We start from the raw sequence: 18314 nt of genomic DNA, 5'->3' as shown, positions 1-18314 counted from the left end.
TTTTATTCAGCTACAGCGATCACTGGATACTTCTTCCTGGAGCATTACTTCTACTATGCATATGTGGAGTTTCTGCGCAAGGGCGCCCTCCGGAGTCCAGTATGAATTAAACAGTCATTACATTACGTGTGTACTCAGTAATGCTCACAACACCCTATTTTGGGTAAAAATAGGAAAGATAATACTTTTCTCTAAAGCAGTGGTCGCCAACCCGTCGATCGCGATGCATCACTGAAGGGTACTGTCTTGAGAAAAGTTTAGATGGCAATGGCATTTTCTTCTAATGGCAAGATGGCCATTAGAAGATGGCAAGATTTTCTTCTAATGGCAAGATGGCACCGCGGATGGCAGCCATGGTTTGTCGCTACTTGGTACTTGTACTTTTTTTGTTTGTTTGTCCTGTTTTAAGCAATTTTTTCCCGATCAGCTTTACTAGGAACGAACTCCTGGACATCAGAAATAGCACACCAAATAACTTTCTGCCGACATTTGAGCATTCAGATGTTTTACTGGACATTTTAGTCGGAGGAGCTGCGTTCCTATACAAGCGCTCCAGGCGACGCAAGCGAGGGAAACGCGCTGGCGCGCTCGTGAAATTCCGACAGCGCGGTTTTAGGACTCCGCTGCCGAGCATTCATCTGGCGAATCTCCGCTCCCTAGCAAATAAATCAGACGAACTACGACTCCTCACCCGCACAAACAAGGACTTTTTAAACTCCGCTGCGCTCTGCTTCACGGAAACCTGGCTGAACGGAGCCATCCCAGACAACGCGTTACATCTAACGGGCTAGAAAAGAAAATCTGAATTCTGAATCAGCTATGATCGGTGCATCACTAATTAAAATACTAAGTAAAAGGCCTCAAATTTGAAGTACAATCTGGGATGTCTTTTTCTATCAATTGACCCTTCGCTAAGCCACGCCCGAAAACCGCCACAGGCCAATCGTGGCTTAGCAACCGTAACTAGGCGCGGGAGGTCTGGCAAGCTTTCGAGCGAGGGAAACATGCCGAAGCATTGTGCGTATGGATTGTGCAAATCTGATACCCGGTATCCTAAAAGTTTGGACGGGGTGGTGGAATTGGTCGCCGCATACGGTTTTCATTGGCTTTAGCGACAACTACCGATGATATTGGCACTGCCCTTATTTTGTTACCCCTTGGCTTGTGCCACTGCTGTGGTAGACTCGTGCAGGAGGACTTTGTTTGTGTTGTTGATGATGTATGGCTCAGCTCAGCATCTCTGGCTCTTGCCAGGCCCAAGGCGTAGATTAGACCCACGATGTGTGAGCAGTAGCCTGGCGCGCTAAAAATATAAGCGGGAGAATGTTATCATTGCAAAGTGGTCAGGCTAATGTCTTGTGTTTATTCCACAAGATTTATGGATAAGCTGTTTGATTTATAATTATTAGATTATTTTCAAATTTCACTTACCCTGCTGTGCATGAATATAAAACATAAGAAAGGAGATATTTGTTTAAATTTTATTTTGTGTTTGACTGTTAAAAAATAATATATATGCCTATATATATTTGTTGTTTGTCTTAATAAAGTGGGCAAATTAAAAATGCAGTGGTTAAAATTTTTTTTTTTCTATTGGTCTGTTTTAAAAAAGGTTATAAAAAATGTCAATAATTATCGATACCGAAAGATATGAAACGTATATCGTTGATATATTTTTTAGCTATATCGCCCAGCCCTATTTATGCGCATCTTGGCGTTTCCATCCAGCGGTTTTTTTATGCGATAATCCAAAATGCACATAAAAAAGGCGGATGGAAACATAGCTAATGAAACGCCTACCAGTGACACGCCTGCTAGAGTTTTCTTCACTTGACTGGATGTTGTGAAGGGGTTTTTCTTTACCATGCATGGGATTCCAAACCTTTTTATGTTGCTGAGTTCACCAGTGTGTACTTTTTTGTTGATTTGGCCACTCCTAATGTTCCTTCACTCTTTATGATTTGTTTTGTTTTTGAAGCCTAATGGTGACCTGTTTCACTTGCATGGAGACCTCCTTTGACCGTGTGATGTGGGTTCACAGCAACAGCTTCCAAATGCAAATGCCACACTTAGAATCAACTCCAGACCTTTTACGTGCTTAATTGATGAGGAATAGCCCACACCTGTGACCTGTCCATAGAACAGCTTTTGAGTCAACTGTCCAATTATTTTTATTAAAGAGCTGTAGTAACCCTTCCTCCAATTTGGATGTGAAAACCCTCAAATTAAAGCTGAGAGTGTGCATTTTAATGTTTTGCTAAACAGCTAAAATAATAAAAATTGTGCTTGTATCCAAATATATATGGACCTAACTGTACATGTGCAAAACTTTCCCTTCTCCGTTAATGGCAAATGAATATCATGATTATACTCTTTTTTTTTTTTTTTTTCTACCATGAGGAGTTGCACATTGAATTTTGTTGTACGAACATTGTACAATGACTATAAAGTATTCAATTAAATTCATTTCAAGTCAATACAGATATTGTATGATACAGAAAAAAAACATTAATATAATATTTTTGGCCATACTGCCCAGCCCTACCTTTAAGTTATTTGTGTTGTGGTTTTTAAACACTCCAATCTCATTCATAACTTTAATGTGGAGAAGAAAAAAAAACAAGTAATAGGGCTTTATTATATGAACCGTTTAGTAAATGTGTTTATACATGATTGTAGTTTCTCAGCTTTGGCATTGTTAGATTCTCTCTGATACTGTATCCACTGCATGTTCCTTATCCGTTTCCTCTCTCTCTGCTTAGGGGATGGCAGGGACTGATTGCTCAAGGCTGTCACTCAGATATCCTCATCATTGATCCAAAAACAGCTCAGACCATTCAGGTCCTGGAGAGACACAAAGCAAGTGTGGTCAAGGTGGGTTTTAAATGTTTGTTCACACACTGTCACACTGTCACACAGCATTGTTCAGTTGACCAAAACAGAAAGTTGAATAGTAGACATGTGCTTTCCTTGGTTAATTTGCTATAATACCAAAAGAACATTTACCATCAGAGAAGTTGATGTTATAATAACAAATATCATGGCAAACGGAGCTCGCCATTTATTGTGGATTCTCGTAAAGCATTGCAAGTGCCATTAAGTTGGTTTTAGGGCTCTCACCAACGATTATTTTGGTGAGTGAGTAATCGGTCAATTACTCTGACGATTAATTAAATACACCTAAGCGAACAATAGACTTTAAAATGACTTAATATGAGAGGGGCAGGGCCGAGAGCCGTGGGAAAGGAGCGAGGCCGGTGGAGTAAATGCTAATGCGCGACACCTGCGCCACTCACTGGTCTCGAGTCCCACGGAGGAGCTCCAGAAGGATAAAAGGAGGAGTGACGACAGTGTTGGAGGAGAGAGGACCAGGCCTGGATTTTATTTTGTGTTTTGGTTCTGTTTGTGCATGGCAGTCGTCTGTGAGGGGCTGTCGCGCTATTTTGTGTTTATTTTATTATTAAAGTTTTGTTTGAATGTTCGCCGGTTCCCGCCTCCTCCTTCCCGAACTATGATTTTTGTTACAGTTTTATTGAACAAAACGGTTAAAATACATAATGTAATAAAACAATATAATCATAACTTATGTACATTGTGTATTATATCAAATGCCTGCAGAGGGGGCCAATGGCCTGGCGATTGTTTTTACAGTTTACATTGTGATCTAATCTTTGTTTAATATTGACTAAACAACATTTAATTCAACTGTCCACTTAATCTTTAATATTTTGCCACTTCTTTATGATAGAAATGCTACAGCCACTGTCATTTTTCGAACAAGAACATGTGGACATCACAACATGCAAACTCAGAGCGAGGGTTTAAACTTTTATTCTTAAGTTGCGATGAACAGTTAGCATATTTAGAAAGATAGTAATGTATTCTCCTGCGTTGGCGTAGGTTTATAAATGATTTATCTATATATCTGATAGAATGCTGCACATTGTTCGCAGATGAACATTATAAGCAACTCAGACTCACAGCATATGCAAAGATGGAGTTTGAGACTGTCTGCGCATGTAAATGACAACTACTTGTGTGGAGCAGCATTTACTGTGAACAGTCGCTCTGAGATGCACGTAACACACATTTAAATAAAGCACATATTAAACCTGCAATGCATATATTTATGTAATTTAATTGCAGCCTTTGCGATTTTGTGAATTCACAACAGCATTATGCTTTAGTATAATTTTTAAATGGTTTTAATATTTCGTGCCTTAGAAAACGGTCTAATAATGCTATTCATGGATTCTCGTCCGTGGAATGCACCATTTCCGGTATTTTGCCGGTTAATCGACAAGGGTAAAATGCCATTGATGGAAAATTCTGCAATGGGAGTGAAAAGATTTTTTTATAAAAGAGTACTCTAATGTAATCGAGGAATCGTGACAGCCCTAGTTTTCCCATGGTTATGGACCTGCAAATATGATTGATTTTCACGGAAAGTAATAAAATATTTAAAAGTAATGGAAAGTTTAATATTGTAAATTCACAATCCCCCCTCCCCCCATTATGCTTGGCTCTAATTTATTTTATCGGACAGTTGTTTTAGTCAGGAACTTCTAGTCCTGGAAATTGAAGTGTCAAAAGGTGCACCAGCAATTAACAACTTTTACTGTTATGTATATTTGAATATTATATTCATAGTCTGGTCTATTAAATTATGGGAGGCACTTCCGTTTTGGGGAAGTTCCACTCAAAAAGACTGAAACAAATACTAACTACAAATAATCTGTCAGTTTGAATGAATGAGCTGTAAATTTTCCTTCATGTTCTATTTCAGAAGTCAGGAGAATGATGTGTAATGCTTGGTATTTTAATGTGACATGGTATAAAAAGAATATCAATGGCAAGAGCTCTGCATTCTTCTCCTCCTGAATATTTTCTTCTTTGTATTCCACTATAACAATATGGAATGCAGACAACATATAGTGCACATTTCTACCAATTTAATTTGTTATATCCCTTTAATAATTAACTGTAATGCACTAAGAATCTCTCGTTTTTCTCCCCAAATCTCTTCCCAGTTTTGTTTTCAGTTTCACACCGATGCTTTGAAATATAATTGTCTGCCCTTTTCACTTCTTATCCCTATTAACAGTGTTTACTGAAATGTTTTTGAAGTAAATTCAATATTTATTGTGTCAAAATGACAAAAATCACTTTAAAATATTATATAATCACTCAATGTTCCAGTTAATAAACATTTTTGATAAAGGCACCATATGTTATATAAAACAGATAATATATTACTACAGTGGTATTTCACATTTTTATTATATTGCTGGAAAAATAATAAATCATTTGGGGTTATTCATGGCCTGTTGTAGTAATTTGTTAATGCCTTTATACTTTTAAAATTATTGGTGTGCCTCTGCGGAGTCTAGCAGAATTCTACGAGCAACAAATGATAAGAAAAACTCGAGTATCACGGGAGATGGCTCTCACCCCTTGAAAGTTAAATTGGAAGTATTGCCCTCTGGAAGGAGATTTAGAAGCATAACATTTTCATCTAATAGATATAAATTCACTTTTGTTCCAGAGGCTATTCGTATTTGCAACTTAAAGTTTTAGTAGGTTTTTTTTTTTTTTTTTTTTTTTTAAAGATTCTAAATGTAAAATGTTATTGTTTATGTATGGAATTTATTATGAAACATGTTGGGTTGTGTCTTTACTTATTTTTTTTTTTTGTGTTGTCTATGTGATATTATGTTTGTATTAAGTTTGTTATATGATGCTACTGCCCTACTTTAATTGCCCCTAGTGGGATTAATAAAGTTGTTAACTTAACTTTTAAATTTACTTTTAATAATCGATGGTTGAAGGGTGAGTAGGATGTGGCCTTGTTGTACCCAGTTTTTGAAAATGCTTATTGCATTCTTAAAGCAAATCGTTCGCTGATTGTTTACAGTTTAATGGAAGTTGCTCCCTTAATTCAAGCAAAGCGTCATGAGGTGTAGGAAAAAGGTGCATAGGCTGTACACAAGCCTGCATTTACCAGCAGTACAATGCCCTGCTCTCTGCATCTGTTTTCTGTCCCTGCAGTGCACTTTAATCCTTTATACCATGTGAAACAGGCATATCAAAAACAGTTGCAAAAATACAGGTGTAGATAATGGCAATGTGTAACACATGAAGCAACACAATTTACACTGATGTTCTGGTCTTTAGCACCCACATTTTATTGATTGTCACAAAAGCCTCTCCCTAGGTATAGACGTTGTGTCTGGAATTTTAATTTTTACTATCTGTGGATAAAATCTTAACATACATTTATGTTTTTAGTGATTGATTGATTAATGGTTTATTGGTTGTACTTGGTTACTTTTCTAAGTGATTAGAGTTCAGTGGTGCTTTACTAGTGCTTAAACACTGGGTTAGGGGATTATTCATATCACTAACCCAGAGTATTAAAACTTCACAGCATAACCTGTCCTGTATCATTTATGCTGCTTACTTGAATTATACCTCATATCATGTAGCTTTTTAAGGAGTGATGTGTGATTACTTTTCTAAACAATAATTGAAAAAGATGAGGCCATGAATACTTAAGGATATCTTAGGTGTGGGCTCTTTTGACTGGACCAACTTCTTCGCAACACTCTTACGATCACTCACAACACTTTAGCAACTGCATCAGAATATACAAATGGTAAAACCTAGTTTTTGTTGTTGTGTCCTATTTTTACTTCATTAGGTAAAATGGTCCAGAGAAAACTATCACCACAGTCTCAGCTCACCCTACTCTCTGCGCCTGGCCTCTGCAGATGCAGCAGGGAAGATTATTGTGTGGGATGTGGTGAGTGGTATGGCACACTGTGAGATCCAGGAACACACCAAACCTATTCAGGGTAAGAACCCTATTTACTAAGCTTGTGTTAAAATAAACTCTGTGCTGGTTAACCAAGAAATTGGGAAAAACAAATGATATATGGAATATTATGTATTATTCATATTATATATGATTTTATTTGAATGGTTGATATTTATTTAGACCACCAGTCAAAATTAGTTAATATTTATCATGAACTTTAGGTATGAACTTTAGAAATTAGTTCTGTGGACAGATACAAATTATGTCCACGTATGGACTTTTTACATAAATTTATATATCAAATAATATATAGTATATATGCATCTTTTTAACTATCAATGGCAGTTATGAATTTATAGCGGACTCCTGCATACACTCCTGCTTAATTATTCACATTTTCATGGTGATTTTCATTAAATAGTCATTAGTGTGTAATACAGTAATTATTTACCTCGTTACTTCAAAAATTGCTGTAATATAATTATATTTTTTTATATAAATTAGTAATATGCTAAAGGCAGCGCAGCATAAACTACCTTAGTGTATAAATACTTAACCGTTAAAATATTACAACATTTTCATTGATATTAATATTCATATATACTGATACCTTGCATCAGATATGGACTGGCTGTGGGCTCAGGATGCTTCTCATGATCTTCTTCTGGCTGTCCACCCTCCCAACTATATTGTTCTGTGGAACGGAGACACTGGCACCAAGCTGTGGAAGAAGAGCTATGCTGAGAACATCCTGTCTTTTTCCTTTGACCCCTTTGAGCCCTCCAATCTGGCATGTGTGTATTCTATCATATTATATTCATAAAAGTAATTAGGGATGCACAGATACAGTTGCTGGAAGTGACATTTGAATTGCGAACAAATCTTTTGAGTTTGGTCTTTCTCTTTGATTAGTTTAAAGCGATTCACACAGCTGGGATACTACGTTTGAATAAATTAATAAATAAATTTAACAAAAACAATGTACTACTTTTTAACATTATATGACGCTCCACTTAGTCTAACTGTACTACACTGAACCTTTCAGCTTTGCTGATGTACTGGTTGCTGTATCTTTGCTCAGTACAAACTGGTCTTGTGCATCACTAGTAAAAGTTATTATTAAATGTTGCATGATATATGGTGTAATATAGTTTAATGAAGTAAATACCAATTTGCTAAACAGTTTTTCTAATTTTTGCTATTTATTCTTTTCTGTCATAGTGCTGACCAGTGAGGGTATAGTGTTTATCACAGATTTCTCACACTCTAAACCGCCGGGCAGTGGAGGTAAGAAGGTTTATATCGCCAGTCCTCATTCCAGCCCTGCCCATAGCAAACCTGCTGTGGCTCAACCCACCGGTGCCAAAAAAGCCCTCAATAAGGTCAAAGTGCTCATCACCAATGAGAAACCCACGTAAGTTTACCACACCCCAGAAGCACCATAGGACTTGAATTCTAAGCGGCACATGCTGAATGTTTTAATGACAATTTGAAAGAATTTGCAAAGTGTATCCAGTATTTGGGCTGTCTTGAGCATGTTTTTTACCTTAGAAGCATGTTTGACATTTATATTACCATTGTTTTTAAGCAAAGTGTGAACTAAGGCTGTCATGAAAAACCTGGAGACTTGATGAGTAATTTTTCAGTCCTGAAAAACTGAATAATCCATGAAAAAATTATAGAAAATGTAAAATATCCTGGAAAATCCTGTTCTCCTGGGGAAAAACCCCCAATAACAAACAAAAAGAAAAAAAAACAATGTTTTGTTTTCCTTTAACCAAGAATGAACAGTTTACCACTGAAAAGTTTACCACTTTAGTAGCGGAAAGTGCTATGTTCTGTCTTGAATGACTGCTTGTCATGTTGACACTACAGCAGTTAGCTATGGTTATTACGTGCTCGAATGTGTATATATATATATATATATTGAAAATCCTAAAAGATTCCTACAATCCTAGGCTAAAATAAGTAGTCTTTAATCGTTAGTTTGACATGTTCACAGACAGCCGATTAATTGCCGTTGCGATCAAATTTGACAAGATTTGGCACACAGTCCTGCAGTGTGACTTCTCCTACGACGAACGTCAAACTGTCTTCGTTTTTCAAGACAAGCCATGATCAGAATTAATTCTAGAGATTTCTTAACCGCATAAACTCCGGCGCTCTCGTCCTCCGCTTACGGAATTCATATAATACGTTGCCTTTGCTATGATAAACACCAGTTGCGCTGCTGTTTTCATGTGGGAGTGTAGTGCTGCTTACACTATTCTTCTTAAATACGCCGGTATTGCCGCCATTCATATATTTTTAATGATAGCCAACATTACAGCCCCGCGTGCAATGCAGCTCACAGTCACTAAACGTGTATGGGTTGATAATGTAGAACTCCGGACAAGTTTTCTTGTGCGCACCTGTTTTTAACGCGTCTTGACTGTTGTACAGTCTGACATTAATGACAACTGAGATCCCACAGTGTGACATGATCATTATGTTCGTACAGTCTGACAAGTACAATCCTTAAGGACTTTAAAAAAATCGCACAGTGTGAGCCCGGCTTAAGACGCTATGGGAAAAAGAATTTTTTTCTCCTGAACTGAAGCTTTTTTCAATAACACAGTGTAACTGCACTGCCATTGGTTTGTGCATTACACTTAAAAAAACTAACCAATGGCTCGGCAGTGGTGCTGCATGAACCTATGGCCACGAAGCCTGTCGAAGCCCGCCAGAATGTGCGGGGCCATCCGACTATATAAGTGGGCACTTCGACATAAGATTCATGTTACTTTGACTGAAGCGACGACTGAGTCGTGCAGCTGCATAGCATGGCTAGCAACGCAGTACTCGTTCCCATATCTCAGGGAACCGAGGTTACGTTTGTAACCAAGTATGTTCCCTATCGATACTTCACTCATACTGCGTCTGCTAAGACTCTATGGGAACCAGTACAATCATGCCGTGCTATGGCAGAGGAACGACTACAAGTGTATTCTTGCCCTAGGCACCTCAGGACCCAAGGGGACAAGAATAGCAAACACCTCCCAAGGCGAACGGGCTAAGCTCACAGAGGTCACGCCCGGCCTGAGTGATCGTTCCAGAAGACTTGCACTCCTGCTCAGAGCGGTACTGCGTACAGTTATGCAGAAAGAATTCTAGCCTGCAAGGCAGGGACGTCCAGGTTATAAAACCTAGCAAATGTGGACGGCGAGGCCCAACTGTCTGCCGCACAAATTTCTGCAATGGACACGCCACTAGACCATGCCCAAGAAAAGGCGACGCCTCTAGTTGAACGGGCTCGTACTCCAATGAGGCATTGCAGGCCCAAGGAAGAGTAGGCTAGCATAATAGCATCAACTACCCACTTAGAAAGTCTCTGCTTCGTGACCGGATGCCCTTTAGCGCGGCCACCGAAGCAAACAAAGAGCTGTTCAGACTGCCTAAACAGGGCGGAACGCTCTGTAAAGTTTCAGCGCCCTGACGGGGCAGAGTAAATCCAACTCCTGGTCCTCTTCTGATGGAGGAAGCACAGAGAGTGAAATGACCTGTGCCCTGAATGGAGTAGAGAGCACCTTAGGTATATAACCATGCCTCGGTTTCAGGACAACCTTAGAGTCGCCAGGCCCGAACTCCAGGCAGGTAGGGCTCACAGAGAGCGCCTGCAAGTCACCCATTCGTTTGAACGATGCTAAAGCTAGCAGCAGAACGGTTTTCAATGACAGGGACCGAAGGTCAACAGACTGCAGCGGCTCAAAAGGGAGGACCCTTCAGTGCCCTCAGAACAGTGGACAGGTCCCACGTAGGGACAGTGAGGGGACGGGGCGGATTCAGCCTCCTAGCCCCCTTCAGAAAACGGACAACAAGGTTGTTTCTGGCCTGCTACAGGGGCATGAGAAGCCGTTATAGCCGCTACATAGACCTTGAGCGTGGATGGGGAGCGCCCCTTATCAGCTCTTGCAGGAAGGACAATATCACTGATACGTCACAGACAGACAGACAGACAGGTCCTCGCTGCGGGTTAAGCACCAGGCGGAGAACACAGACCACTTAAGGACATAGAGGCGTCTTGTAGACGGAGCTCTAACCTGAGAAATTGTGTTTAGAACACACTCTGGAGGCTTGCAGGTGCCCGTCGAGTGGCCAAAGATGCAGAGCCCACAGCTCGGGTTGGGAGTGCCATCTCGTCCTGTTCGCCTAAGAAAAGAGATCCCGCCTCAGGGGAATGGGCCATGGGGCTACTATGAGCAGCTGCGACAGCTCTGATAACCAATGCTGGTTTCTCCAGAGCGGGGCCAGCAGGAGAACCTTGCGTTCTTGTTCCCTGATTCGTCTGATTACTTGCGGGATCAGGGCGATCGAGGGAAAAACATAGAGATGGAGGTTGGGCCAGTCGTGGCCCTTGTCCCTGGAATAATAAATTGGGCAATGAGAGTTGTCTTTTGAGGCGAAGAGTTCCACTTCCGCCTTGCCAAAGATCTCTCAAATTTTTTGAACCGTCTGCGGATGAAGCATCCACTCTTCTGAAGGGAATTTGCTTCGTGACAACATATGTCCGCTCCTTGGTTCAGTTTGCCTGGAACATGCACTGCTCTCAGCGGGCGCAGGTTGAGCTGAGCCCATTCCAGGAGGCGCTCCACCAACACTAAGAGTCGCCTCGAGGAAAGCCCTCCCTGGCGATTTATGTAGGACACCACAGTCATGCTGTCTGAGCGGTCCAGAACGTAGTGTCCCCTCAGGTCCGGTAGGAAGGTTTGACAGGCCCGAAATACCGCCAGCATTTCGAGGTAGTTGATATGAAGACCGTCCTCCGCTTTCGACCAGTGGCCGAAAGACAGTTTTCCTTTGCACAGAGCTCCCCAACCCGAGTTGGATGCATCTGTCGAAACCACCTTTCTCCTGCAAACCATTCCCAGTGGGACGCCCTATTCCATCCACTGAGTATTCGCTGCAGCTTCTCGTATCCCTTATCTTCAGCGCAGTCCACCGAAGTGAGGGCGGATGAAGCGGAAGTACGGAGGTGTGCAGAGTATGGAGTGTGCCACATCCTGGTGAGCTCGTCATGGCCCTCCGGTAAAAAAGGGGAGGGTATTTGACGAGGGGCTTGACGGCGCCCCGGCAGGAATCACTCATCCAGACGGCTGCGGGAGGGCTTTTCCGGTGGAGACCACTCCAATCCCAGCTCCTCGACGGCTTTTGAGAGGACATGGAGTAATTCGTCGTCCATCCCGGGCTTAACGTCGCTGGGCTCGGACGACGGCAGGGGGGCGGGGGCGGCAGTCGAGCCTGACAGCTCCTCTGCGTCCAAGGCTGCTAATGACATGCTGTCATCCAGCAGCTCGTCATCACTCCCACCGAACAAGACCAGATCGCTCGCGCTGGCAGAGGGACGCTGGTCAGGCTGGGAGAAGAGGACGGGGGAAGCCTCTCTGTGGGGAGAGAGCAAGGCACATGCGACGTGAGCTCGCTCGCATCCGAGCGCTGCAATCCCCTGCCCCTCTGCGTTTTCCTCACAGGCTCCTGCCTGGGCGCAAGGGGCGGAAGCAACGCTGCGAAAATTTGCTCTAGAAATTTGCTCTTAGTAAGGCTCGCCAGATGGCGGCAGGGGAAGCTGGACCACTGCTGTGCGGCACTGAAGGCGGCGAATCACCCGAGCAGAGCGGTCGCTTTTCCTCTGCGAGCCGTGTCAACAGCGAGCAGGCTCTTCAGTCAGCGGAGATCAGCGAAGAAAGTCGTCATCACTTCAGTCGAAGTAACCTGAATCCTAAGGCGAAGTGCCCGCTTATTCCCCATCCCCTGCCGCCATCTGATTCAGCTAGTTGTCATGGCGGCGCGTGCACACGCTGCGGCTTCTCTCTCTCCCGTCAGAACGGTGTTTTCGTGTTTTTTGTCTTGTGAGTCGCAGTGTTTTCGTATGTCTTCATCGCGTCTACCTGTCTCTAAGCGCGCATACAGTCGTGAGTTTATGTCGACAGAACCACATTTTTAGAGTTAAACTCCGCGCACGCCGAAGAGCTGCGGGATCTCGGTCTGCTCCGGAGGCCCACACCATCACCGACCCCCACTACTGCATCTCGCCCACAGCGGAGGCGCCACAAGCGGCGTGAGAGGAAGCAGAAGAGGGGTAAGCGCGGAGGTATCCGGGCTAGGCTAACGGCTAACCCACACAAGCCAGCTATCCCCACCATCGTACTGGCTAACGTACGCTCTTTGGACAATAAACTGGACTACATCCGACTACTACGCTCAACTCAGAGGACTGTAAGAGACTGTTGTGTTATTGTGTTCACGGAAACATGGCTCAGCAAAAGCGTTCCGGACTGTGTTGTTCAGATGAGCAGCACCAAGTTCCTGGGTGTGCACATCACAGAGGATCTCTCCTGGACTGACAACACCGCAGCACTGGCCAAGAAAGCACAGCAGCGTCTCTACTTCCTCCGCAAACTGAGAAGAGCCAGAGCCCCGGCCCCCATCATGTGCACCTTCTACAGAGGCACCATCGAGAGCATTCTGACGAGCTGCATCACTGTGTGGTATAGCGCCTGCAACACGTCCTGCCGCAAGTCACTTCAACGCATAGTGAGAGTAGCTGAGAAGATCGTTGGTGTCTCTCTCCCCTCCCCCCAGGATATTTATGGAACCCGTCTCACCTGCAAAGCCCTCTGCTTGTCACTTTAATCAAAATAAGCTCTTTTGCACTACAATCATTATATCTGCACTGTTTGTTTACTTCACTGGTTTGCACTCTATCTGCCATGTGCCGTGTGCTGCTTTATATATTTTTTTTTTACATTTTACCTTATTTGTATATTTGTATAGTTGTATTTTATTTTATATTTAATCTGTATCTATCTGTATTTTATGTTCTACTGTTAGTGTTATCTGTATGCACCAAGGGTCTGAGAGTAACACAATTTAAATTCTCTGTATGTATGTGCTGTACATGTGGAAAAATTGACAATAAAGCAGACTTGACTTGACTTGACTTATATATGCCCAAGAAGAGGCCCCAATGATCATTGACAATCATTTCCTTATATTAAATGGCCCTGCCCATTCTGGCGTGCTTTGGCGGGCTTCATGACCAGAGGTTCGTGCAGCACCGCTGCTGAGCCATTGGTTCATTTTTTAAGTGTACTGCACGAACCAATGGCCGTGCAGTTACACTGCGTTATTGAAAAAGGCTTCAGTTCAGGAGAAAAAGGACTTTTTCCCATAGCGTCTTAGCAGACGCAGTACGAGTGAAGTATCAATAGGGAACATTCGTATGCAGATTTTGCGCACAAATTTGTGTGTACATATGCTTGGTGAATTAGACCTATTGAGCGATTATATGAAGCCAAAAATGAAATACTACAGTACTTTTGTACCAAGTTGATACTGAAATGAAATGAAATAATACCAGCCTTTTCTGAAGTACTTGTAGTACCGAATTCAGTACCCACTGTTTGGTACCCTATCTTTTTGCAATGGAATTGAAATGGACTACTTGCACTGAGCTTTGTGATGGTTATGTATGTTTTCAATGTGCTGTAGCCATTTAGTTAACTAAAAACCACTTAAAATGAGTTTCTTCAAGAAAAAAAAAAATCTAGATATTTTCAGGGACACGATTTGAGATATTCTGATGTAGATTATTAGAATGCATCTTTTTTTTTCATATTAAATGTTTTAATCATTTGTTCTTTTCTTTGAAAATCATTTCCTTATATGCAGTTTCTGTGTTTATGCCGAAATTCTTAATTAATATTAGGACTGTCGGTTTAACGTGTTAATGGAATTAATTGGTTATGGAAAAAAATAATGTGTTAAATGTGTGCCTGCGCCCGATGTACATCATCAGGTGTGTTTGACTTGAAGCGGTGCTGCCGGTCTGTCTGTACAGCTACACATTTTTTGACCGAGGGAGCGAGTCCACTTCATATACTTCAGACTGCTTCATATATCACAATGCAACACGATTGTGACGTCACCACAGATCGAGTTTAATTTATCCCAACCCCAAATATCTCTATGATATATAAATGATTGTTTTAAATATTTAAAATAGTCCAAGCATACCTATATACATATAGAATTCTGCATCAAACAAATTCGTAAGGGAAAGAAATGTAAATAATAAACCAACAGCCCATTGCAAGGGTTCTGCCAGTAGTGGGCACTCGTGCAACGTCATCAATGATGTACATCCGAGTTAATGAGACAGAGGGAAGTAAGCGAGGGAAGGGCATAAAAAACCAAACTGGAACGCAGCCCATGATGCAGGGCAACAACTCACTGTGAATGGGGCAAAAATGCGCGTTTTGAACAAATCAGGTGACCCAATGATTCAATGGCCCATTCATAAAGAGAGATATTTACTTCATCCCTAAATGAATCAGCTGTTTGAACGAATCGAATGTATGAATGAATGAATGAATGACTCAATGACTTCTTCATTAAGACATGTACTGCCACCTGCTGGCAATTTTATTTTCTTATTTAGAGGATAATTTCATTTTTTTAATTAAAATAATAATATTAATTTAAAAACTAATTAAAGGGATAGTTCACCCAAAAATGAAAAATAAAATAAAAAATTTAAAAAGAACAATTTCTTTGTTAAGCTTTTTGTAATATCTTTTTCATGCTTTTCTCACGTAACACAATAATGGATTATTTACGATTAATTAAATATGTTTAACATTATGTATAGCATTGTTAAATATGCTTATCATTTGTGACCCAGTCTGTGAAAATGCAGCTAAAGTCAAGTTTTTTTGTGATTTACTGTTTCCTACATAAAATCATTCTACATAATGTAAAGAACATTCTGCGAAAATATAACCGTGTCCCATTCTCCCATTGTCATTGATATATGACACATTTATGGGAAAATTCTTAAAGGGGGGTCATATGATGTTGCTAAAAAGAACATTATTTTGTGTATTTGGTGTAATGAAATGTGTTTATGCGGTTTAAGGTTAAAAAAAACACATTATTTTCCACATACTGTACATTATTGTTTCTCCTCTATGCCCCGCCTTTCTGAAACGCGTCGATTTTTACAAAGCTCATCGGTCTGAAAAGCAAGGTGTGCTGTGATTGGCCAGCTATCCAGTGCGTTATGATTGGCCGAATACCTCAAGCGTGTGACGGAAATGTTACGCCCCTACCATGCTGTGATGATGCCCTGTCAGGCCAGAGCGATGATTCAAAAACATGAAAACCCATTATAAACGAGGCATTTGTTGCATCCAGTGGGGACATAATTACGGATTATAATGACATACAGTATATTGTCTTTTTAAGACAGATAGTATAAAGAATATCTCTTTGGATTTGAGACTTTAGTCTTTGCAACTTTACAGATCTTCTTTATGCACCAAGAGCTTGTAACACTCCAAAGAGAAAAGAAATATTGAAATCGCATCATATGACCCCTTTAAAGTTTTGTAAAACAGTTCTGTTTTGTTATGATGTGCATGTCCAAATAGCATAAAAACACTGGGGGGTACCACAAGTCAATTCATGCCTTTCTGGGCTATTGTGCAACATTTGGAGAAAATCCGGGTTTTAAACTACTCTTTATGGTCAGAACACAAACACACAAGCCTTTACACTTTTCCAGTCATTTTTCCTTAACAAAATAATAAATATCTTAATAGAAAAATTATTTTCTTTGTTTCTGCATGTTCTAATGAGTGATATTGTTTCAAATCATGAGACCCATTTGTGTTGCCTGACTTTGACGTGTATCATCAGCAGTTTGCCTTTTTTTTTTTTCTCTTAGAAATGCACATTTGACAGTAGCTTGAGTTGACAGTAGTAGTAGCAGCTTGAGTTAGGATGCAGATGTAAATTTATGTTTATTATAAAAAACAGTAACATCTGTAAAAAATGTTATATGGTGAAATGTAATTATTCTGAATGTTTGAGTGTTATTAAAATTAACCATTGGTCTTCCATAGTAGCATACATTAAGATCATGATAACCACAGTTAAAACCACACATTTAGCACCTCAATGCCATGGTATTATATAAAATATAACTATATGGTTTCTAGTTATTTGTATGAAAAACAGAAGAAATATATTTAATATAAATGCACGCTATAGCTTAATCACAAAATATACTGTAGTTATATTCCATTACACCTTTAATACATTTAATACATGTCTACATTAATAATATAATACAATTCAATATGAATATACATAATACTTTTACATAAACTAGTTACATAAACATAATATAAATACATAATACATAAACTAGTTTAAATCACCGAGTCATTTGTGTTCTTCACTGAATTCAAGCACTTCACACTGGATCTCACAATGCTGTTTAGTGGTTACGTGACCGACACTTATCAGCGAGTAAACGCAGGCCATTTGACCTTTGAGCCGAGTAATGCTGTTTCGTTCCGCTTTTGTTGCATAAACATTATATTGAACATTTATCGCCCAGCCCTTACTGCTATTAATGACAAAGAAGGTAGCAGGTTATAATGCAAGGATCTAATATATTGTTACACATCAGATGCTTTTCCCCAAATGTTCCCAAAAAGTGTACTTAAGACATAACCGACTGTATTTGTGTGAATACACGCCAAATCACATATTTTGAAATACTGTAATTCTTTGTGCATCTGAATGTTCAAGTGCAGTACACCACTGAATTTGGTATAGTATGCTGTCTGAGAGAGGTGTCTTTCTGTGTGTGTGCTTTGGGTGTGTCAGTCAGCGTGAGTAATGCATTGACATCTATTTTGTGGCTTATTGCGCTTAATAACTCTTTTATCAAACAAGTCCCGCACTTTATGTTCACATTCATGCATGTTCTTTTCATAAAAACAAACAAAACCGAAACATCAGCATGTAAGTGCTTTGTAAGTGCAAAGCATGTAAGTGCTTTGTAAGTGCAAAGCATGTAAGTGCTTTGCTTCCAAAGGGCATACACAACTTTTTTTATTAATATATAATTTTAAATAAAGTTCTTTATTTAGCCTACAAAAAATGGCACAATAATATGTATTATAGGCCTATTTAATTAATTGTTTTAAACATCTAGCTTATTCTTTTGACATTGCGCTTCACCATGTCAGATAAGAATTCATCAATCCTTACCATCAGCATCATGTTCAGCATCCATACACCTTATTATTTTGAAATGTAGTAGGCATTAAATGTCCTTAAAGGGGTGGTTGATTGCGATTTCACTTTTTTAACGTTAGTTTGTGTGTAATGTTGCTGTTTGAGCATAAACGATATCTGCAAAGTTACGAAGTTAAAAAAGCTCAATGCAAACGGAGATATCGTCTTTTAAAATTATGGCAGTTTAATGCCTACAAAAACGGCTCGTAGGGACTACAGCAAGTTACTTCCCGGGTTTGTGACGTCACAAACCCTGATAAAACCCGGCCTCGGGAAAAGGCAGCAAAGGGGGCGAGGCCATGCTGTGCTGCTTTAGAGAAGAGGAAGAGAAAACTAGAGGTGCACGTAAAAATCTATTCATATATGAATC

At 40.4% G+C, this 18314-nt stretch overlaps 1 protein-coding gene across 1 annotated transcript in view; it reads left to right on the top strand.

The window, feature by feature from the left end:
- The window catches only part of LOC107712317 (WD repeat-containing protein 11-like), a gene marked incomplete at its 3' end in the record, with an annotated part of 80693 nt that overhangs the window by 10215 nt on the left and 52164 nt on the right, over positions 1–18314 (top strand). The window contains exons 2-5 of the mRNA XM_016517542.1: positions 2763–2874; positions 6701–6854; positions 7438–7611; positions 8039–8231. Coding sequence (XP_016373028.1) covers positions 2763–2874; positions 6701–6854; positions 7438–7611; positions 8039–8231 — 633 coding nt within the window. The remainder of the gene's footprint in view (positions 1–2762; positions 2875–6700; positions 6855–7437; positions 7612–8038; positions 8232–18314) is intronic.

The sequence above is a fragment of the Sinocyclocheilus rhinocerous genome, unplaced genomic scaffold (assembly GCF_001515625.1).
Source record: "Sinocyclocheilus rhinocerous isolate Xijiao unplaced genomic scaffold, SAMN03320098_v1.1 scaffold358, whole genome shotgun sequence".
NCBI lineage: Eukaryota > Metazoa > Chordata > Actinopteri > Cypriniformes > Cyprinidae > Sinocyclocheilus > Sinocyclocheilus rhinocerous.
Note: the sequence above shows the minus strand (reverse complement) of the source record. Positions and strands in the feature narration are given on the sequence as shown.